Raw genomic sequence first — 24,756 nt, forward strand, 5'->3', positions numbered from 1 at the left:
CATTCCTATTTTGCAAAGCGGCTTTTCCCTCCACAGACGCAGGTCGGTAAACTAGGGAATGAACTTGCGCTCCCCGGGCGGGTTGGCGCAAAAAGGAGGCGCGTGTCGGCGCAAACAATCCCTGGTGCTATTCTGCAGTTTCAGAAAACAATTGCGCCAATGACCAGAAAACACTCGGTCTAAAGTCAGTGGCGCGTTGCGCGTACATTCAGATGCTATTTTAAGCGCGCATGCTTGGCCATAATACAGAGAGTGAAAAACGCGCATACACTGTAGATGACACAGATGCATTTTACTTTTTGCAAATCATACATTATTATAGGGAAATATATTAAAAAATGAGGGAAATCATTTTTGTGTCTGAGACGATGGGAAAAAGAGGCATAATAATAGGCACATTTACCCAAATTATTACATACATGTTTAACCCTTGTGCATCAATTAAAAAAAGTTACACATAGGTAAAAAGAGGACAAAAATGTCCATGTCAAAAAAAATGTCATAAAAATGTGACGCTTTGGAGCACAGACTTAAGTTTGGTATCATTTTAAAGAAGACCCTTTGCAGATTATTGCTGAAGTAAAAAAATAATAATAAGTAAATCCAAAAAAAAGTTATATAGGTATAAGTTTATGAAAATTATTTATAAAATAATATTTTATATAAAATATATATTTTTTAAATCAGATTGAACTCAAAACTGCAATAAAATCAAAGCCATAAATCTAAATAGGTTGTGTTCCAAATTTGAGGATGATATCTCAAAAAATGAGCTTTGTTTGGGCGTAGTAACATATTTTCCCCATTGGGTCCCAGCAAAAGCCCTTTGGTGCTCACAGTGATTGGATTTGAATTTGCAGTTTTTCTCTCTCAGTCTGACAAACACACACATATTTTTTTATAACACACACACTAACCACACTCTGACATCCATACCAACACACCCACACAAATATTGTTGCATAATTTATCCAGTTGGCTCTATAGTACGCCGAACCAGAAAACAGGAATAAAGCGACATTTGTTTTATAGGCCAAACTTAAAAAAAACGACACCATCTGATAAAAAAATAGTAAAAAATAAAATTTTGAAGCCTTGCCATCAGAATGAAAGCCTCTTAACAAAGATTGCATAATTTTATAGTTAACTGAACCGGGGATTAAAAATGGCAGTTTTAATGGGTTTCAATGGGGACATTTTTGTCCAAAAGGTGCTGAGAGGGAGTATTTTTTGTACCTAATGCAAAACATATTTTTTTAAGAAAATGACGGTGAAATAGTAAAATTCCAATAAAAATACACACCTGTGCCAAGTTTTTTGCAGTTAGCTTTAACACAGGCAAAGTGATCAAAAAAACTAAACTGAAAAGGACAAAAATGTCCACAAGGATGCACAAGGGTTAACCGAAGCTAACTTGGGTGGGTTTGTCCATCCCCAATGTCACTTCTCTTTCTTTTACGGCCCTGACGAGAACATCGATCTCCTCGGCTGTGAACCGATTGTGAAGCGCGCCAGTATAATAGAATTGCACCATGGAACAAGCGCACCTCGTTCATCACGCACTTAAAGGGTATGTTGGATGACGCTCTGATTGGTTTATTTCACATTACGCCCAAACCACACCTATGAATAATGAAGCTACTTCAGACCAAACCCTTTTAAACTTGCGTCAGGCGCAAGAGTCATTTATCCCGCCGGGAAAATAGCAACAGCACCCAAAGGTTTGTTCATCAAAATGAACAAATCTTTTTTCGAGTCATTTGTTTCATTCAACGAACAAAACGAACGAATTAACTCGGAAAAAGATTTGTTCATTTTGATGAACGAGTTCGAACAGGAGAGTCACGAACGCTCATCACAGAACAGAGCAAGGCGACCATTTGAGCTTATAAAACTTAAACTTTGTTATTTATTTATTAAATGAGCGATCGTTTCGCTTGATAAGACCCTTATTCATCGTCTGGTGTCGTTTAAAGCCCTTTGAACAGTTTGCACTGATACTGTCTTTTGGACCTTGAACAGTTTGGTTCCCATTATATGGATAAAATCCTGGAACGTTTTCATCAAAAACGTTAATTTCTTTTCGACTGAAGAAAGAAAGACACAGACATCTTGACAAAGAATGACATGGGGGCGAGTAAATTATCAGCAAACGTTTTTTTTTTTTTTTTTTTTTAAAGTAAACTACTCCTTTAAAGACCTGGGGCCTCATTTATAAACGTTGCGTTCGCACAAAAGAAGGCGTACGCCGCTCTCTACGCAATAGTTGGTATTTATAAAAAACAAACTTGATGGTAAAATGTGCGGTCCTTCACGCCAGCTCTGACCCAGGCGTACGCACAAAAACGGGTGAAATGAGAAATGGCGACACTGTCGGCAGTTGGAAAAAACACGTGAAAGTGTGTAAAAACTGTAGACGGTTGTGTAAAATAAATTGCAATACTGCATCTCATAAATAACACGAATACTTCACTAAGCAAGTCTTAACAGCTTACAATGAACAGCCTACACGAACACCCGTTTGATCGATATGTAACGGAAATGCAAATTGACACATATTTCCAAAAAGAAAGTGAAATATTTTCTGCTATAATATTGGTATGCAATTCATCCCCATAAATAAGATGGTAAACAGAACGAAATAATGTACAAAACTAATATTCTCGCCAATATGTCCATCTAACGGAGCAGATATAGCAATTAGAGTCAGTCAGATAGATAGATAATTAGGGAGATATATAGATAGATCGATAAATATTATTTGTCCACTGGGAAAAGTTGTTTTCATAGTAAAAATGTCTTGGTATATGCATTTAGTTTGTTTTATTTTTGATACAATAACGTATGACGTGTCTCAACCATTCAGAAAGCTGCAAGAAATTACATTTGCGTTGAACTATTTCCCATTTCCAAGTAGATTATAACCGACATCCATGTCAGATGCAGAATTAAATGGATGTAAATAAAATGCCCATCACAATGCGTATAATGACGCACAATGGCTGATCTTGAGCTCTTAGAAGATGTGGCGATTAAATGGAAGGATTCGGAGTGAACGCATCATCTTCACAACAAAAGGTGTGGAAAAATATATTATTTATTCAAGAATTATGCAGTTTATTGTGCAGTTTATTTCAGTTAGGACAGTCTTGATTTCGCCCAACTCTTGAATTAATGACTAGACGCTTTTTTTGCCTCGACTTTGATGTCCGACCATTTCTTTTTTATTTCGCCCACAGTCCGAGGTTGTGAGGCTATACAGCATTTACGGCGTCTGCAACCTTTTGCCACTCAAGCGCCTTTTTGGCATTAGTAATGCCCACACTGTGCCCTCCAAACAACATTTTCTCCTCTTTTCCACCTTGCCAACGATAACTTCTACTTCACATTGAGTGAAGTTACATTTTTTTTTAATTTCCTCTCTGTGTTTAACATGATTTCGCAATTCATGAATATTAACTTTTGGGCGTTTCACGGACTATTTATGGGCAACTATGGGCGTGGCATGAAGCCGCAAAAGCTGCGCTACATTTAGAACTGATTGTGATTTATTAAGGGAAAAATGCGTAGGATGTGCGTGCGCACGGTTTTATAAATCCGAATATTTCTGTGCGTACGTACGCACGTCCTATGTTTCATCCGTACGCCACTTCTGACGCAAATCCTACGCAAAGTTTTATACATGAGGCCCCAGATAACTTTCTATAAACGTTACTGGAAGAACGTTAGTTCATACCTTTAGGAGAACCCTCTGAGAGACATAGCTGGGATTATTCAGTTAAGTTGACAAAATTACTGAATATTAATGATCTTTTAAACCGCAAAATGTAAAACAATTGATTGAATATTGATGCATTTTATCATTTAGCTTTTATAAAAGCTTTGCATTGTTCACAAGAATAGCTCTTACCATGGTAAAATCACTGTAACACATGGCTTATCTTCAGGAGACGGAGCAAGTCTTGACAGAAGATTATGACAATCGGCTTTTAATTCTAAACGATAGGACTGGGAACAAGTATTAGGCGAGGAAACCATTATCCATGACTGTAAGAGTTGTGTGTTAAGTCACAGTCTTGCTGATGTTTGTCAGAAACGTTTGAAATGTTTCTCTCAGTAACATAAGAAGCACTAGTAAAAAATGTAATCAGTTTTTAGCTTGTTTTTATGCAGCTCTATAAAGTTCATTGCTGGAAACATCTTCTGTAACAAAGAAAAGCTCGTCCGTCTCCCCGTGAGATATTTCACGCTCGCTAAATCAAACGCCTCAATTGTGTAAAAAGGCTAAAGCTGAAACCTCGGCAAAAAGACTTTTTATGAGTCCGGCAGGCTTTTTACAAACAAAATAACCATAAAAAATGACAAGTTTTACTCCGCCTGTATTCACAAGCCTATATCTGAAATGTATTGCTGTCAGTTTATGGCTGCGGTCTCCTCCTCCTCCTCACGCTGATGGTTTGTTGGTGGAGTTTGTGTGAGTTTCACTGTCAATCAACACGTCTCTCGAAAGCAAACGTCACATGATGCTGGACATAACAACACATCACTCCTAAAACCTTTGCATTACACACATATGTCGTGTCAAACTATAAACACAGTAAAGCACCTTGTTCTCAGGTCATATGATGAACTCATCATTACAAAAGCACTTCTTTAATGCCCACATCCACAATATGAACCGATACATTTTTAAAATAAAAGTATATAAACGTTAATTACACCGATACGCATCCGTGGATATGCATGACTAATACATCACTCCCGCATCGTCATTTCATCAGGAGTGATTTCAGAAATGTCTTGTTTTAACACTAAATCGTTGAACTAACAGATTAATAACAGCACAACTGTTCTGTATTTCGGGTTTTCTAAAATGTTGTTTAAATATGCAAATGAGGCATCTAATTAAAATACACACTAATTTGCATATGTTTTCAGAACAGAAATTCCATGTACAAAATTGGTTGATTTTTGTTTTGTAAAGGTTTTTATTTAAGCCGTCAAATGATTAATCGCGATTAATCGCACCCAAAATAAAAGTTTACATTATATATGTGTTTGTGTTTACATAATATATGTGGATGCACTGTGTAAAATTATTATATATATATATATATATATATATAAATACACACACATGCTTCTATATATTTTAAGAAATATTTTCATGTATATACTGTACAAAGATTTATATATAATTTATATTATATATAAATATAAATATTTTATATATAAATAATATTTTTTTTCTTAAATATACACGCATGTGTGTATTTATATATATCCAAAGTAATTATTCACAGTGCACCCACATATATTATGTAAACACAAACTTTTATTTTGGATGCGATTTATCACATTAATCGCTTTTATAGAATGAATTTTGTATTTTGAAGTGATTATGTTAATACTTCTTTAAAGGCTGTTTTAAAAACAGCCTTTAAAGAAGTATTCTAAGTATACTACAAATATATTTCCATATTGATGTATTTAATATAAATACCGTGTAATTGTACTTTTAGTGCACTAAACTGAAATACTTAAAGTCTGCTAAATTGTGACAATTAATTTTGTACTTAATGCACTTTAGTTCTGTTAAAGATAAACTTCAGTGTATTTGATTGTGTTAAAGTGGAACTATTGCAAGTACACTTGCTTTTAAAGACTGATGTTATACAGAGATCATACTCTCCGTACTAATAGTGATATTAAACACGCTTTAGGCTTAATATTAAGAAATGTGCATTTTGCAATAAAGAAGCACTCCAAATAAAGCAAGTAAGTCTCAAGCGATATGTCAGTAAACATGTTAATGATTTGTAGTATAGTACGAAATAAATGTATTTTAAATACATTTTGGTTTAGGTTTTTTCACTAGGGTTGCACCAGTTCTGACGCTGAAATGTTAATGCTCTTAAAATGTAGTAGATCATGTAAAAAAAAGTAGTAGTTTTCAGCTCTTTTATTATGACTTGCATTACAAGTGCAGTTCTGGTGAGCGAACGAGCGAGTTTACTCCAAACATATGGAGCTGTTTGTGTTAAAAGTCAAAATTTGTTTAGAAACTATCCACTATAATGAAAGTGTTTTGAGGTGATAATATATCATTGTGAAAAGAATTGTGCTTAATCTGCACCTGTAATCATAGTTTGGGTGAAAAAGTTCATTTCAGTTGCAAACTGCAGTGAATTTCACCAAACATGTAAGTAAAATGGCTTCCGAGTGCTGTTTCATGTTGATTTGAATGAGGATCTATCGATACTTATAGCGATAAGCGTCCCGTCAGAACCCAGTGCAGGGCTAGAGCTCATTTAGTCAGTGAAGCGTGAACTATGTGACGTGTGCTTCTGTTAAATACAGTAATACCCTTGTCTTAATCTTTGTCCCGTGACCTTCTGACCGGCCGCACCGCCGTGTACTCGTCCCCAGAGACACACGCTGGGCCTGAGCCCTTCAGCTGGATGACAGACAGAAACCAGCGTTCATCAGTCACGTAATTACACATCCTTCATTTCCACTGCTAAACTGCTTCTATGGTTAACGAGAAGCCGTGTAGTATTGACCCCGCAAAACAGCTTCCTCCAGGTATTGACTCCACATGTCTTTGACTGTAACAGACAAATGATAAGAACAGAGCCATGGATAGTGGATATTATATTTCAGAAGTGCATTTTAAGAAGACGACGATGATCCGAGTTTGCGTGTTCATGTCCTGTCCTTGTGTCGGACCTCGACGGACTGAACAGGAGAAACGAATGGGAGCCACACCCACCTATTACATCATCACCACAGACCAATGGGAGGTGTTCAACAAGCCGGAAAGTTCACTTTGGCTACGTCTACATTAATCCGGATACATTTGAAAACAGCGTTTTCACTTAAAAAACGCTCTTCGTCCACACTGGCGGATGAGGGACTTTTGGAAAACGTCTGAAAACCCTAAATTCCCCTTTACTGCGCATGCGTAAACCCTCAAAGAAGCTCTCTGAGATGATACAGATGGGAAAATGAATAATAAACGTATCGCGTAATTCTTCTGGCAGGATAAATTTATTATCTCAGAATATCTCAGCGTTCACTGACGCGTCAGGTCGCTCTCTCTCACCGCTATATGTGTGTGTGTCTAAAACACTAAAACTGCTCATGTTTAGCAAACGCGAGTGTATTCTGTCATCTTTGAAGAGTGTGTGAAGGAACATATTTTAGCAAGTGTGTGAAAGTGAACCGCACATAACAGGCACAATACCGCTATAAACATCAATATCTATGGGTACATGACTAAACTAAACTCCAATACCTCAGTTTTGACGTTCCACACTACAACACGAAACTTATTTCAGAAACTTTCATTTTTAGTTTTAACAATAACCACACATAAATAGTATTCTCTCAAAAATACAAACATGTACATGCATGTTGCTCACATATTATGGTAGCCCTGTTTGTGCTAAATAGAGTGTAATTTCACCTGTGCCATTAATGTTTATAACCAACTGAAAAAGCAAGGACCCCAAGAGGGTTGGCCCTCAGAGGGTTAAGTGTATTTGATTGTGTTAAGGTGGAACTATTGCAAATACACTTGCTTTTAAAGACTGATGTTATACAGAGATCATACTATCAGTACTAATAGTGATATTAAACACACTTTAGGCTTAATATTAAGAAATGTCCATTGTGCAATAAAGGAGCACACCAAATAAAGTAAGGCTCAAGTGATATGTCAGTAAATATGTTAATGGATCCGTTAGCGATTTCAAAATGCTTCGTTTTCATTAATAAAAACTCTGGAAGACCAAAACGGAGAGAAAAAGATGTGTTTTTTTCCCCCAGATTAAACCGTCTCATTGCGGACGAGGCCTATGATGAGTTGTTTTGAACTCACGAAACAAACTCCAAGTGAAATACACTGGCCTGATTTCACTCTAAATTACGTCACGTATATCTGTGCTGTGCGAGTGAACATCATCTCCGCTCACACACTGCTAGTCGACACACGCTGGACTGCTATTGGCATGTTGCCGATTAGTTGACGACTTTCCCGGGCAAGTAGTCGACTAAGTAGAGCCAAGACGCTTGTCCTCTGTGGCCGACGCCCCTCACGCACCTCTCCCATCCCACGCATGGGTGGCCACGGGGTCGGGTCCGGGCTGTGATTGCCCAATCCATCACGATGGAGCCCGTCAATGGTTAAATTGAATATACTAAGGCCTGTCGGTCGGTGTCTATATTTAATAAAGGCCACTGATGAGGTGCTGATTTATTGGTCGGCGGTATTCACACTCCATTACAAGGAGATTACACAGAGCTGGATCAGCCTCGCCAACACCGCAAGGAGATTTCACTGTTTAATGACAACGAGAAAACAGCAAACCCAAGCCAGGGGAGGAGAGAGAGAGAGAGAGAGAGAGAGACGGTCGGATGCAAGGGGATCCACTGTGTGGACGAGGGGAACTATCCGACGTCATCCGGGGACTCGGGCTGCACGAAAATGATAATCACGATTATTTTGATCAATATTGAGATCACGATTAATTATCACGATTATTTGTTGATTTTAACCAAAACTAATGTTATCGTCACTAGGCTAATTATAACTGTTTTCACATCCGACTTTCCTTCTAATGTACAACTATGTGCATCAAAATAAAATAGGTCCTCTTATTCACCAAAATTCAGTACATCTCCTTAAAGAATAAATAAAAATAAACGTCAACATGGCACTATTTTACATTTACATGCTGTAAACATATTTTAGGAAGCAAAATATAAACTTGCATTGTACCTGCATAATAGATGTGAATAAAACACGCAATATATACAATCAATAAAAAACTAATATTCCATTACAGAATGTAACCAAATGAGAACATGTCAAGGCAGAACTATGCACTATGGAGGTTCGATTAATGGATGAAATTCATAGTCATTAGCCATGTTTCCATCGACACGTTTTTATCCGAATTAAGTGATATCGAATGAAAAATGCCTTATGGAAACAGTAAAATTCGATGAAATTTCATGAAAATCGACTCAAATGAAATACGTTCGGTCTCATCGGATTTTCTCTTGATCGATATACGGCTAATGCGATAAAAGCTGATGGAAACGTTATTTGCCGAATAAATAATGAATTGCGATTAAGTTTTATGCCCTTTTATGGTTGTAACACGTCAGAAGACGAGTTCATTTCCGGCCAGTCTGTTTGCGCACACATGGCGGATGTCAACAAAGACAGATGTAAGTGGACAAAGCAAAAAGATGCTTCAACCAAAGGGTTTCCGTGAACCACGATTTCCCAGAACTGATGGAGCGCTGTCGTTCCCAAACCACAGTCACCTCCGCTGTCGTCGGGCATAAACGGGCATCGGCATCATCATAGCAATGTTTATAGCGTCGTTGTTTTCTTAGGTTAGTTTCGCTTATTTTTACGTGGCTTGGTTGCGTTCTAATGTAGAATGTGGTCTGTTATTTCTGGTTAACAGACTGCGGCGCTGCTAGTATAACACACCGTTGCCATGGACGCAGTGTGTCAAATTATTGATTTATTTATTTATTTGGTTGATTTATATGTAGGCTAATAACAGGATAATATACTGCCCTACAAAGCAAAAAGGCAGTAACTGCAGTTTTGGTAAAGCATTAATTATTACAAATTTCATGACATTCAAGGCATCCTTTGTTATATGACAAAACATCTTATCTTAAATGCGTGTCGTTTTAGAGAAAAATGGTAGTCGTTTGTACAGTACTTGTAAAAAGCCCTAGCAAAACTAATTTTTCTCAGTTCTGCACTCTGCGTAGTTACTGCCTTTTTGCTTTGTAGGGCAGTATAGCAAGGCGGTTGTTATAGCGAATACAACCAACAACCGCCTCGCATTATCCCATTCATATGTCGCCATCAGCTGCCACATAAGCATTATTAGCCTTCAACTTGTGAAATATTGATCATTTTTGGTAGATGGCGCGATCCGTTTTGTCTAACAAAACTTTGTTCACAAAAGTTTGCTTGAATGTTGTTCGATTCAGTGCGAAAATAAATGGAAACACCTTAAAATGTCTCAAATCAATTCGATATACCAATTTGATCGCAAAACAGCATGTGACGTCATTACGTACAGGTTTTTATTCGCTTTAAAGCCGTTGGATGGAAACACACTTTCACCAGCTTTATCCGCATTTTAACCGAATTTCAGATAATTCGATTGAAGTGGATGGAAACATGGCTATTGTTATTTGACGCTTAAGAAATGTAAAATGTTGTGGGACAGTGTCAGTGATTAGTTGTGAAGTCTTACTGCATAAATTGAACCTATTTAATCCTCTATATAAAAGTTTATGTGATTGAATTATTTCTATTTATTAAACAATAGTTCAAAACGAGACGTTTGTAGCAGGCCTAGGGCTACTGATTATTGGAGTCCATTAATCGAACTTTCATGCCTCTTATTTAGTAATTATATATTACTATGTAGTGAGTACCAATTCACAAATGCAATTTAGTAATGCTCACACTTGGTCCCTCACGCGCATTGTCACTCGTTCTCTCTCGCGCGCAGACACAATCGGTATCTCTCGCGCACTTTCGAGCGCGCTCTTCGTCTCTTTCGTGTCGCTCGCGCGCAGACACACTCGGTCTCTCTTGCGCACTGGGGCTCATGGAAGCACGTGATCAGACAGTAGTTTACGGAGCGTAAAAATTGAAAAAAAAAATTGAAACGGAGCGTAAATCACGCAAATTTAATCGTGGGAAACCAAAATCGTGATCGTGATTAAAATTTGTTTAATCGTGCAGCCCTACCGGGGACACATGATGCATGTTACCTGGTTAACTACACATGCCATATCAAAGCAGTTTAATGCAGGCGCTCATAAAACTGAGGAGAAAAATATCCAAATTCAGTCGAGTCGAGGTCGAGGTGGTAAGGTGAGGACGCTAGCCAAGCCCTGATGTCTAGGCTAAAACGAGGCGAAATTTGGGCTGTCAGTGAAAATGTAATAGATGTTTAGCCGTAGCTGGAAGAATAGAATAGTCATTAATTAAATGACATCTCAACGAAATTAAACCAAACACCTTGTAATCGTTGTCGACTGCTTACATGATGGAAAATCAAAGATCTCGCGAGTTATTTTGGCTGACGTAACCAAATTTTGGCGTGTGTTGCTCATAGCCGGACTATATCAGGTCTAAAGTTAACCAAGACAGGGAAATGATGTCTATTGTTTGCTAGGAAATTACTTATTCATTAGGCAGTTGTCTGATGGTCAACCCAGTGAATTCGCATGACCAACTTGAAATTTGCATGAGGAAATCATCCAGATCGCATGGATTCCCATTGAAATGGGACGATTTCAACAGGCATCCACACGATTGGGATTTTCTTGTGAGGGTGAAACATATTTCGGGTTCAACAATGAATTTGACGAGGAGACCCACAGAAAGTTGTACTTCATACATTTCTACACTATTTACAAGAGGCAATGGACCGTTTTTGCTTGCGAAATGTCACAAGTGTGACCATACCTTTAGGATTCATAAAAAAAGAGGTATTTTTAAAAACAATGTAATAATGCCTTCATCCACAAGTGATTTTGACCATTTTACTTGTTAAAATTTCACAGATATGTTGTTAATTTGACCGATTTGGCCAAAGGTGATATTGAAAATTACATTCTGATCTCTCTCTCGAAAACAATTCAGAAGTGAGTTAAACTGCAATTCATCGTCTGGCAGAAGAGAGTCAGTCCCATAGACCCGCATGTTAAAATGTCCAACTTTACCGCAGAAAAAAACATGTTCACAGCCTGGTGCAAAAGGTGGTTTTGGTCTATTTTGCTAATTTTACCCTTCATGACGACTGTGAGGGGGTGAATTTTTTTTATAACTCATACGTTTAAATGATATTAAGCCTTAAAGAGGTGCATAATTAAGGCGTGGCCACTTGAGTGACAGGTGGATTCCAGCTGATGTCACTAGTAGCCGTTTGTTAGCTGTCTGTTAGCGTCACGTCACCTCGCTGCACATTTTCGGTTATCCGGGAGTGACGCTGCCAAGATGGCGACGGGCGGCTCCGCCCACTTTGGGCTTCAAAAATTCTTGTTTTATACAGTCTATGGCAATGATGCTTTATTTTGCAAGTGTCTTTCTTGTTTATTTTCTTGTTTATTTATTTATATAGCACTATTAATACACAACCCAAGTTGAACCAAAGTGCTGGTGTGATCGACTCATGTTTCTTTATTTTCATCAAAAGCCTCCCCGCCGCATTTTGTACCGATTGCAGTCGGGACAAAGATGCGGCGGTGATGCCACTATATAGCGAATTACAAATGTCAAGCCTTGAAAAAATAAAAGTGTGAATGACTCTTTCAAAGTCTTTATTTGATAGGAATGGTTTAATTTTAGCGAGTAGACGTAGGTTATAAAAACAGAATTTATTTGCTTGTCCATTTTTAGGTTGTTGTCGATTAAAAATCCTAAATCTCTTTGTCTTTGTTATGTCTGAGCTGCTCTTCATACATTGATACACTATTGACAATTGGAAATCGAAAATGAGACCGCAAATATTGAAAGGCAACTTAATTTAGCAAGTGCCTTTAAATGTAGCCAATAGCTTTATTTATTAGGACAGAGCCATTATGTGTGATTTCATCACACTCAGAATAACCACCACTATCATGCCACCGTTGGGAAACAATCCGACACATTCTCACCGCGGAATTCCCAACTGGAAGAATCTGGCCCTACGAGTCAGGGGTCCGAAGACAGGAGATCACCAGCTGTCTAAACGAGTCGACCAGCGGAGGAATGCGTGGCGTTATTCCAGACACGCAACAGGATCACGTCATGATCATCGGAATCAAGATCCTGTGGGGTTTTCGTAACTCGTCGAGTTACAGTCTGACTAGCGTGTAGCTGGTTAGCATATCCGTGAAGTGTGAGCGGAGGGAAACTCCAAGACGCTAGTGTATGCGTGTCAAAGGTCTTTAGCACCTTAGCAGGGAAAAAAGCCCTCTGTCAACACGTCCCACACATCAGCTTTAATGAGACGCCACTCACACTATTTCCAGAGCCTCCTCTCAGCGCGAGGCTCGGGGATTAATGAACAGTTAATCAGCGGACGATTGCACAGGCCTGGCCGTACGAGGAGCCGTTTACTGACAGATGAGACGGTGTGTGTGTGTCCTGAAGCGCTCTATAAAGGGCTTTACTGGGACATATAAATACGAGTGCGCTCCGGACAGGTGTGTACGGGACCCGGGACGACCCGAGGTCACTGTGTGTGAGATACTTATGAAAATCCAAGTCCTCATGGAGAAAATCAATTATTTTACATTACAGAAGTGACTCTGGTGAGAAAGTCACTGCAACATTCTGATGAAAGATAGTCAGTCTACTGTAACTAACATCCGTCGTCTAAAACTAGCATGTTCCTAGAGACTGCGGATGTTAATTAGCAATGTTGCTATAATATGTTCATTAACTTTTTAGGTTCGTCCCTGTCAAATCAAAAAAGTGAACAAATAAACTTCACCTGATGCATTTAGAATGAGTTAACATTACAGAAGTGAAGAGCGTCAGCTGAGTCACCTCATGTGGGACAGATTCAAGATAGTCAGTGGTCTAGCTAACAATAAAACCAGCATTTTAGTGCGGTTTAAAACAACACAAACTATAAGTAGAGCTGCATTACTGCATATTTCTCCATCACTGACTAATGATGTTAAAGTTAAATGGCTTTTGTGCAATATTGTTTTGTTTTACACAGTAAATACTAGGGCTGGGTATTGACACAAATTTCACAATTCGATTCGATTTCGATTCACAAGCTTGCAATTCGATTTGATTTCGATTCCGATTCGATTCAATATTGATTATTTTGGATATAAGTTCCAATAAATGGCCATTTTTCTCAAGGAAATCAAATCTCTGAACTAATACTGTAAACTATGGGAGTCTAGTTGTAAACTATAGACTTCATTAGCCTAATATGAAGGTAATAATGAAGCTATACAAACACTTAAATTACACTTTTATTTATTTTTATAATATAAGATTATATGAAATATAAACATTTAAATGGTGGCTGTCATAAAAACTCGCCAGATTTATTCAAATATGCATTAAATATTGAAGAACATTAAGATTATAATGCATATGTAATATGGTGTTTATATTTAGCAAAATGCTCCTCTCTAGAGTTATTTTTTCTAGCTGACTAACAAGTTTATGTGGGTTTTCTGAGGTAAATATGACGATACATTGATTACAAGCTGTTTAACTGACGTCTTTCCACGGTTGAAACGCTGATTGAGCGAATCAATGTGACATGATACGGATTTCGATAAGTTGTACTCTATCTTTAACACACTTTCAGATGCTCATTCATGTTTATTTAGCGCCAAAACACTATTTATGTTTTTGAATCTCTAAAGAAAATGGACGTAATTTGAAAATTGAGACTTTGTTTCATATCAATACTAACAAAGGACTAAGATTATTGCGATTTTTTTTGGATGCGCGCAGCCTCGATACAATGATCCCATTCATTCAAATGAAACAGGATGACTAATCGATTCTTGAGACTTAAAAATCGATATCGGTTCGTTCGTAAAAATGAGAATCGATTAATATCGAGAAATCAATATTTATTACCCAGCCCTAGTAAATACTGCTGAACGATATGATGCAATGTGATGACACAAAACAAGTTTACTTGTATTTGTATTAAACGAATATGTGCACTACCTGCTGCATCAAACTTTGCCAATAACACAAAACAATGCAAAGCAAACAAACAACATATGTGAGTGTGTATATGTGTGTGTGTGTTGCAGAGCTGTTTGAGGAGACTGTGTTTTTGGGTCAGTAGTGATCCAGTCGGCTGTAAGCTCCTTGTTGAAATGTGCTGACGCAGCACTGTTGTGTGTGTGTGTGTGAGTAAGAGGTTCAACATCCTCCTAATCTCCTTATTAGATAGCACTTCACCCTGCTAATGATTACCATCTTCCCCAAAAACAGCACACAGCTCCGTCCCCTTTCTTCATCTAGTGTGTGTTTAACTGCAGCTGACAGGAGAACTAATGAACATCCAGCCGGCGTTCTCTCACTGGGGCTGGTCACCTCATGCGTGTTCTGTGATGGGATAGCTCTCCAGGTGTAAACGCCCTCCGAAACGCATTCGAGACGGATTTGAATCCGATCGCTCACACACTTCAGGACCAGTGTAAATGCATCTGGTTGTTGAAACCACATATTTAAATTTTACTCCTCCCAAAAATGCTAAAAACATAAACGTGTTATAGGCTATATGTCATGTCATAGGCAGATGACGGCACACAGACGATCAGCTGAGCGTCTACTCATCAAGCCAACACACAAACTGTGTGAGTGAGACATCAAGGTGAAAGTCAGTCACGGACGCTTAAAGGGCAAATTGCAGGTTAGAGGACCCAACGAGTTTCTTATAAATACACTACGCTATATTCGTATAAATACGCTACAGAAGCTTCTGTTTTTGCGAGAAAATGTTACTTCCGCGTCTGAAAATGGGCGTGGCGGGTGTGACGCAACGAGTGGGAGAGCGGTCGATTCACACAACAATGGATCGCAATTAGAGCCCGACCGATAAAGGATTTTGAAGGCCAAATATTTTTGGGGTTTAAAATCCGATATTCCGATATATTGGCCGATATTTTTTTATTTCAGAAACGCACTACAAAACATTAACAGATTTCCCTAACATTAGTTATTTGTAGTTATTTATGAGTTTTAACTAGGGCTGTGCAAAAGTTAATTGCGATTAATCGCATCCAAAATAAAAGTCTGTGTTTACATAATATATGTGTGTGTGCTGTATATAAATATGTTGTATATATATAAATACCTATGCATGCATGTATATATTTAAGAATTATTTGCGCTTAAATTCTGTATATATTTATAAATACATAATCTATATTATATAAATATAAATATTTTATATATGAATAACACATTTTCTTAAATATATACATGCATGTGTGTGTATTTATATATACAAAATAATTATATACAGCACACACAAATATATTACTTTTATTTTGGATGCGATTAATCGCAATTAATTTTTGCACAGCCCTAGTTTTAACTAAAACAATATGATAATGCATTTAAAAAAGAAACTTGTTTCTTTTATTGTCACAACACAACAGACTGATGATAGCGGCGTTAGCTAGCTTTATGGTTAGCTAGTCTATGATTAGCCATAATTTAGCAATGGATTATGTCATACTTCAAATTGTAAAACATACATTTTCAATATAACGAGGAGAGATGATGCGTCTCATTGCTATAACTGTCACGCGCTAGTAAAGAAATACTTCAGTCACATTGTCAAAAGTTAAAAGGACAGTCAGTCAACTACACTGTGACAACGTAACGTAACTATTACTAGCTAAACACTCTCGGCTTATTTAACAGCAGCAAAACTGGACAAGATAGTCACAAATTTTGTCACGAATATAGTCACAAATGCTTATTTGTGACTAAGAGAACTGATGGGGATGTTCTTTTAATTGTTATTCAAGCAACATATGTATCGTGACCAACTCAACGAGTTGCCCTCTGGTGGACAAACCATACAACTCCAACACTCGTGACATGGTTCAAGCGCATTTCGTCGGTTTTTATTTTATTTTTGAAATATTCATTTATCGCCCATTATAACTGCCGATACCGATAGTTTGGAAAATGCCTAATATCGGCCGATAATATCGGCCTGCCGATATATCGGACTGACATTTCGGACACTGAGGAAATACTCGTACGACAGACCAAGGCATAAAGTTATGAGCCTGCTATGCTAAAGAGAGTGAGACAGGCCAGGATAATGAAGACAGAACGGTCAGAGACAGACTGAGCTGTGGTGTGAGGAGAACCAGTGGAGAACAGGACAGGTGTCTTCTGGTGAGAGACGTGCTTATAGATATACACACACTCGCTAACACCGAAATGAAAATTCTTGACCGAAACCGAAAACCGAAAAAGAGGAAACCAAGGCCGAAAACTGAAACACCGAAAAGAATTATTAGTATCATTGTATTTATGACTATGACTGTGTACAAACTTTACTAAAATCAAGGCATTGCAATTGCATATTAATATCACATTTTCAAAGAATAAATCAATTACAAATTAAATATTTATTTAGCACAATGCACAGTATAAAATTAAATTCAAACTAAAATGTTTAACTTGACCCCACTCATGTGTACACTAAATAATAATCTACTGGCCTGCAGAAAGGTTTTAAAATGAAACGTTCTCTCAAAAACAAAGCCGAGCGCAAACTTCTCATCACACCAGCACCCAGTTTGCACGTCTAAATTAGTTACATTTTAAAAATTTGGCATACAATAGCATAAAAAGCCTTTTTAAATGAACAATGGTCCATGTTTAATACAAATGTACATGAAACATGTTTAGTGAATGTATTTAAATATTTAAGAGAGCATTAATTTAGTTCTATACATACATATACATAGTTCCCAATCCCATATACATATTTTTTGTAATGTCACAAGTAATAATCTCAGGGTTTACTGGGTTTTACATGATTATTTTTGTATTGGTGGTGGTATACTAAAAAATAAACATTGTCATGTATTTATCTGTCTTCTTCTCACCGATTCCTGATGGTTAGAGGACAGTTACTGTCGTTTCAAGGAATAGTAAAACGGAGAGCGCGTCAATTATAAACGCCTCGACCTCTTGACCCGCTCGCAACCGGAATCGTCGTCATGGCGGCGCGCGTTGTTTAGAGCAGATATAGGTGGATAAACAAGGCTTCCGTCTCATCGCGGGTTCAGATACACTGAAATACGTCCGCACCACAGACATGTTGCTCCAGACAAGCACGTGCAGGTCGCGGTTTCTGTTTGCGTCATCACAACATTTCGGCCGTATTTTTTCGGTGATGAAAGTCTTTCGGCCGAAAACCGAAAATGCACTTTTGGGCCATTTTCGGCCGAAAATTTTCGGCGGCCGAATATTCGGTGCATCCCTACACAATACTGTACAGATTATTATGATCCTATAACAGGCCAGCAGACATTAGTATGTTTAGGGTAGATTTAGACTATTAAATGTATAAAAAGGTACATTTTAATACATATTTTTCAAAGATATTTAAAAGATTTGAGTTGAAGATGAAAGATTTGAGTATTTAAACAACCGATTTTGTTTTTCAATTTCAAGTTTGGCCCAGTGTTTGTCTGACGTGTAAGTGTGTGAGTGTATCCGCAGACATGTGTGTGTGTGACTGACCCGGGATGTGTTTGGCCCAGCCGATGATGACCACGAGCTCGCGGTCGGCCAGGTCGCACAGGGTCGTCAGGGCCTTGATGTCGCTCTCGGGGAGACTCGGGTCCGGCATGGCGTAGATCTTCTCCGGCTCCGCCACCAGCAGATGAGACACGATCTTCGTCACTGAGGAGGACGAGGCACACTTACGGTCACACACACACAGCATTTACAGTCATTGTGTGTGTGAGTGTGTGTGTGTGTGTTCTCTCACATGGTTTTTTGGCTGGCGGTGGCAGTGTGAGCCCCAGGTAAGCTGTGTTTTCTGCATCCATTCTCCTCTTGTATTTCTGTCGTCCTCCTCGTACGCGGTCTAGCCGAACACCTGATCAAACACACACACACACACTTTCTCATCAGCACACGTTTAATCACACTTGTGACCAAAATGTAGTTTTGGTTTTAAAGAGTCCGAACGGTCTATTTTGACCTATTATAACTCACACACACGCGTGGTGTTAGCAGAAATAAGACCGAAGACTAAACTACAACCAAATATCACTAGTCCATCTAGTCTAGAATTTTTAAATGATTTCAAAGCATTGTTTCAGTAAGAGAAATACAATTTTAAACACAAACACACACACTCACAAACTCACGCACACTCTCTCAAACACAAACACACACAGAGAGAGAGAGAGAAATAGAGTGTGTGTGTGTGTGAGAGAGAGAGAGAGAGAGAGGTGCTGTTCTCTCAGCGTGTGACGGAGGTGTCAGGCCTCCATATGTGAACACTGTGACACACAGATGAATATTCAACGCGGGGTCACTGAACTCACACACACACACTCTCTCTCCGAACTCACACACACAGACCTCTCATACACAGCATCATGTGCAAAACTGGCCAGTTCTGATCATAACACATGCAGTCGATATGCATAACGGCTCCTACACACACACACACCTCGTCATAACATCTTATTTATTATCCAATTATTTGATAAGAATGTGTTTACATCTGCACATTACTCAGCACTCCTAAACCTGTAATATTTGACCTGTTGGTTTATTTCATTTACTGGATAGAGTTGCTGAACTTGAATGTATTTCTAGGGGCCTGTTCACACCGGGACGAATTTCGCGCGCGATATTCGTCGACGTTTAACGCCTCGCGACTAAACAATGGGCGCCAATGTGAGTGTTCACGCCGACGCGAAAAACGCCACGCGTAAAAGCGTCATTTTTAAAAAAACGCCTCGGGTTCGTTTTTTTGGTTTGACGCGCCGTGTCAAAACCTATCCGACCAACCAGATTGTCGGGTTTGCTCACGTGTCTGTTACTTCTGAAGTTACAGTAAAACACAACTTGGGGGCGCTCAAACACAAAACGGTCTTGCCGAGCACACATACGGCGAAGAAGAGATACGATACCTATGGGCAAGATGAATGTCTCGGAGCATAAAGAGCTGTATGATAATATTTATATTAGTATTTCTGTAATAATAGTATAGTATAGGGTGACTAATAGTCCTGTTTTCCCGGGACATGTGTAAAACGGTCACTTTGTGCTTTATAGAAATATCGGAGTTGAGATGAGAACTGCATAGTGTCAGTTAGATTTTTGACAAGTGAGGAGAGGAGATAGATAACCTCTGCCGACTCTTTGTATTCTTTCTTTTATTTTATTTTTCTATTGTGACCAGATGTTTGTTTGTGTTTTTTTTTCTCGCTCGATCCCCGTGTATGAGGAGGACGAGTGTAACGTTTGAGTGGTTTTATTAAACGTGGGGAAATACGACAACTCTCGTCTCTCGTGCATCTGTTTATCCGACAACTGCTGTGTTTTTATCTCTGGGCAACATCTCCACTTTGCGTTACACATGTCCTGTTTCCACGTCCTGTCCTGGCTGTTTTTAAGTGATGAAAATGTCCTGGTTTAAAAAAAAACTGCTGGGAAAGATCAGTCCTACAGCAAAATATAGATGGGCAAAAAAGGTGGACGAGGAAGAAAAACAAGATATAGATAATGAAAACTAAAGATATAAATAGATTTTGTTAGTTCGTTTTTGTAAGTTTGTGAGAGCTATTTTTTGTTACATTTGGAGGCATTTCTTTTAGTTATTTATTATTTATATATGTATTTTTTCTAATACAGAAGACATTATTTCTATCATTATTTCATTCGTTTTTACTATCTGTCATAATAAAACATTACATTGAGACATGGATATGATCACCCTAGTAGAGTATTCTATTATTATTTCTGTTTTACATTAAGCGCCATCTAATGTCAGGGAATGAATTTGCATGTTCACTCGGCTCATCGTCAGCGAAAAACGCTTGGGTGTGAACACAAAAAACGCGTTGAAAAATGCTGACGAATAACGCGCGCTGATATTCGTCCCGGTGTGTACGGGCCTTAAGGGTTAAACACACACACACACCTGAGGCGAGAGTTCGATGAACATGGGACTGACTGGAAAGCAGTCTTTTTGCATTAACCTTATTACAAGTGCTTTTATTTATTTTAAATAACCATATTTTTCACATGACACGTGTTAATGCAGAAACCAGTGTGTTTTTTCAGCTGTTGCTCGTTATTAATATAATTAGGGAAATGATCTAAACAAAAACATTTTAACACTTACTTAAGAAGAACGTTTTCTTTCTAATTCAAAATGTCACGTTTCCTTGTAATTATTAGTGACATTCGAATTTCTGAGTGAAAATGATTTGAAAGGAAATCCTCCACCCAATGTTTTACGGAAAGTACTTCCAATAATGTTAATAGAACGTTCGTTTAGATTTATCTGGTCTTAATATTGTTCTCTAAAACATTATTTGTACATTGTTCATAGTGTGTTTAAAAAAAAATAAAAATAGTTGGCCGTTCATCCAACATTCTTTAATTTGTACTTGTTTCGGAATGTTCAGAGAACATTCAAATGTAACATTCCGATGATGTGTGAAGAATGATGAAACGGAATGTTCACATTACCAAACTAAAGTAACGTTTTTAAAACATTTAAAACAACGTTTTTCAGAACATTCAAAAGTAACGCTCCCATAATGTTTGAAGAATGATGATAAGGAATGTTTCCAACCAAGGAATAAAAATAATAATAATAATAATAAAAAAAACAGGTCGGGGGAAAGTAACGTTTTCCTAACTTGTAACTCTTTCCCGCCATTGATGGAATTGTCCGGCTTTCACTGTTATACAGTAGGGGGCGCTATCACACATCTCCTGAGAGCGAACTGAATCTAAGAAGCAGAAAAAAGTGATAGAAGCATTGCAGACGCAAATCTTCCGAACATCTGAAGTACAGAAACAGTATCTAATGATTCACATTAAAGGGAAAATGTTGCCGTTTTAAAAACAAACGGCAGGTTAAGTTATGAGACGTGTATCACACACAGGTGAAACTCCAAAAAATAGAATATTGTGCAAAATTTCATTTATTTCAGTAATTCGACTAATATATTAGATTGACTCAATACATGCAAAGTGAGATATTTCAAGCCTTTATTGGTTATAATGTTGATGATTATGGCTTACAGCTCATGAAAGCCTTTTCACAATATTCTAGATATTTTTCATAAGCTGTAATCCATCAAAATTATAACAAATAAAGGCTTGAAATATCTCACTTTGCATGTAATGAGTCTATATAATATATTAGTTTCACCTTTTATGTTGTATTACTGAAATAGATTTTTCTAATTGTCAGAGTTTCACCAGTCCTGTGGTTCCTCTTCCCCGCTGACTGCATGATCTCATCCCTGTGTGTCAGAGGAGTGTGTGTGTGTGTGTGCCAAATTACTCCTGAAGTCTCCTTTATTGGACATTATAGAGTGTGAGATGAGAGCAGGGACGGAGGAAACACGACGAGAAGAGCAAAGGCTTCATTTAACACCCATAATCAGCTGACAAATGACAACAGAATTATGGTGTGCATGCTTTACGTTTTCACCGCGTCCCAGAAAAGCTCGACCGCGTTTGAATGCGTTTGATCTGAATTATAATGTCGGCTTCATCAATCATGACACAAAAAGCGCAACAAAGAGCCGCGACAACAAACCGCATTATCTTTTCAGAAGCCGAATCGGGAGGTTTCTTCTCCTTATACAAATTATTTGATTCCCTAGAAACAGAAATCTGATTAGGATTGTCTTTCAATTTCCTGACACTGACAACCCACTAACCTAATTACCCGCCGGTCCCCGCGGTCCCACTCTTCCTCGCAAACTTCCACGCGTGCTAAGTCCCAGTGAAATCTCATTTCTCCCAAATACAGTTTTAATATATTGTATTGATAGTCACAGACAGTGGGGAGAGGGATAAATGATTTTGAATTATGCTAAAGATGATTAGATTGACTGAATGCACGTAAATATAATTTAAGTTTGGCCCGAATGGTTCGACTTAACAAGCTTATTAATACCACACACCTAAAGGACATAACTTCACATTTGTCACACATTCTTTTGATGATTTTGACTTCGATTGACTAAATGCACAGAAAATATACAGGCGAAACTTGAAAAATTTGAATATCGTGCAAAAGTTCATTTATTTCAGCAATTCAACTTAAAAAGTGAAACTAATATATTATATAAACATGCAAAGTGAGATATTTCAAGCCTTTATTTGTTATAATGTAGATTATTATGGCTTATGATTCAAAATTCAAAATTACAATATTGTGAAAAGAAATATCTGTAAGCCATAATCATTAAGATTTGATTGACAAAATGCACAGAAAATATAGAGGTGAAACTCGAAAAAATTTGAATATTGTGCAAAAGTTCAACTTAAAAAGTGGAACTAATATATTATATAGACTCATTACATGCAAAGTGAGATATTTGTTATAATAATTATTATGGCTAATGAAAAACCCAAATTCAAAATTAGAATATTGTGAAAAGGTTTCCATAAGCTGTAAGCCACAATCAACCAAAATTCTAACAAATAAAGGCTTGAAATATCTCACTTTGCATGTAATGACTCTATATAATTTATTAGTTTCACCTTTTATGTTGAATTACTGAAATAAATGAACTTTTGCACCATATTCGAATTGTCCGAGTTTCACCTGTACTTTAAGTTTGGCCCAAATGGTTAGATTTAATAATATAACATACCTAAAGGACATAACTGCACATTTTCACTCTTTATCAAGGTATTGTTGCTGAAAATGTCTGGACTGTTTTTTCTCACGATGAAGGAAACGTCCATTATGTCCAGTCTGAAACTAGTTGAAAAGCACCAAACTAGGTCAGCGACGACCAGACGGGGTTTCCCACTGCATCAGGTCACATTTGGCCACATTTCTGCGGTCGTCAGGTTTCCCCGAGGATTGTGGGATTCAGACGCTTCATGTCACACGCCATTGCTAAGCCGGAGTGAAGATTCAGAGGTACAAAGGTGCCGGTTTTAATTAGAAGCGTAACTGGCGTAATTAAACAGATGCTGACAGGAATTAAACCTTGGCACTATCTAGTCTCCCGTTACACTGGGAACAAGAGGGTCAGGATGAGAGAGAGAGGGATGAAAGAAGACGGCCGGTTCGTAACGGACGGATCGTGTGTCGTGAGGTCTTTAGATCGCAACCTCACTGATCCAATCAATGCAAGTACAGCATAGACACACAATCAAGAACGCTTTTTACACTTTTAGATGCCTAGTTAGAAGACTCATTATTGGCGAAAAAAATAAAATCCATCTCAGTGTTTTTGTCCTGGTTTCCAGTATGAATATCAAAACATTCCTATGTGTATCAAGATACATTTATTTGAGAAACACAATTATATGAGTTGTATTAAGTGAGTTTATGCAGCAAGAAAGAAAGTCTGACGAAGGAGTCAAAAATAATATTGGTTTCCTTTTAAATTATCGTTTTTTTTCTTGTTTTAAGCATAAACTCACTTAATTTGGATACATTTTGCAATTATTTTGTTTCTTATATCAAGTAAATATACCTTGATTTAAAATAGGGCTGTCAAATGATTAATCGCGATTAATCACATCCAAAATAAAAGTTTGTGTTTACATAAATATATGTGGGTGCACTGTGTATAATTATTTTATATATATATATATATATATATATAAAAATTCACACACACATGCTTGTATATATTTAAGAAATATTTTTATGTATATACTGTATATAATTTATATTATATATACATTTAAATATTTTATATATAAATTATTTTTTTCTTAAATATACATGCATGTGTGTGTATTTCTATATATATAAAATAATTATACACAGTGCACCCACAAATATTATGTAAACACAAACTTTTATTTTGGATGTGATTAATCGCGATTAATCATTTGACAGCCCTAATTTAAAATTGTATGTATATTTCTTCCAGAAAACAAGACAAAAGATTGATTAAGAAAATCAGCAGTTTTCAGGGTAAAGCCCTGCGATTGATACCAAATGTTTCTGAAATCCA

At 37.5% G+C, this 24,756-nt stretch overlaps 1 protein-coding gene across 3 annotated transcripts in view; it reads right to left on the bottom strand.

The window, feature by feature from the left end:
* esrrb (estrogen related receptor beta) overlaps positions 1-24,756 on the bottom strand; it is a 98,974-nt gene that overhangs the window by 9,202 nt on the left and 65,016 nt on the right. For all 3 annotated transcript variants that reach the window (XM_039651123.2, XM_039651120.2, XM_039651122.2), the window contains exons 4-5: positions 18,555-18,665; positions 18,305-18,466 (exon numbers count right to left, since the gene is read on the bottom strand). In XM_039651123.2, the coding sequence (XP_039507057.1) occupies positions 18,305-18,466; positions 18,555-18,665 (273 nt within the window). The remainder of the gene's footprint in view (positions 1-18,304; positions 18,467-18,554; positions 18,666-24,756) is intronic.

Source organism: Pimephales promelas, chromosome 15 (assembly GCF_988280905.1).
Source record: "Pimephales promelas chromosome 15, fPimPro1.hap1.1, whole genome shotgun sequence".
Classification (NCBI taxonomy): Eukaryota; Metazoa; Chordata; class Actinopteri; order Cypriniformes; family Leuciscidae; genus Pimephales; species Pimephales promelas.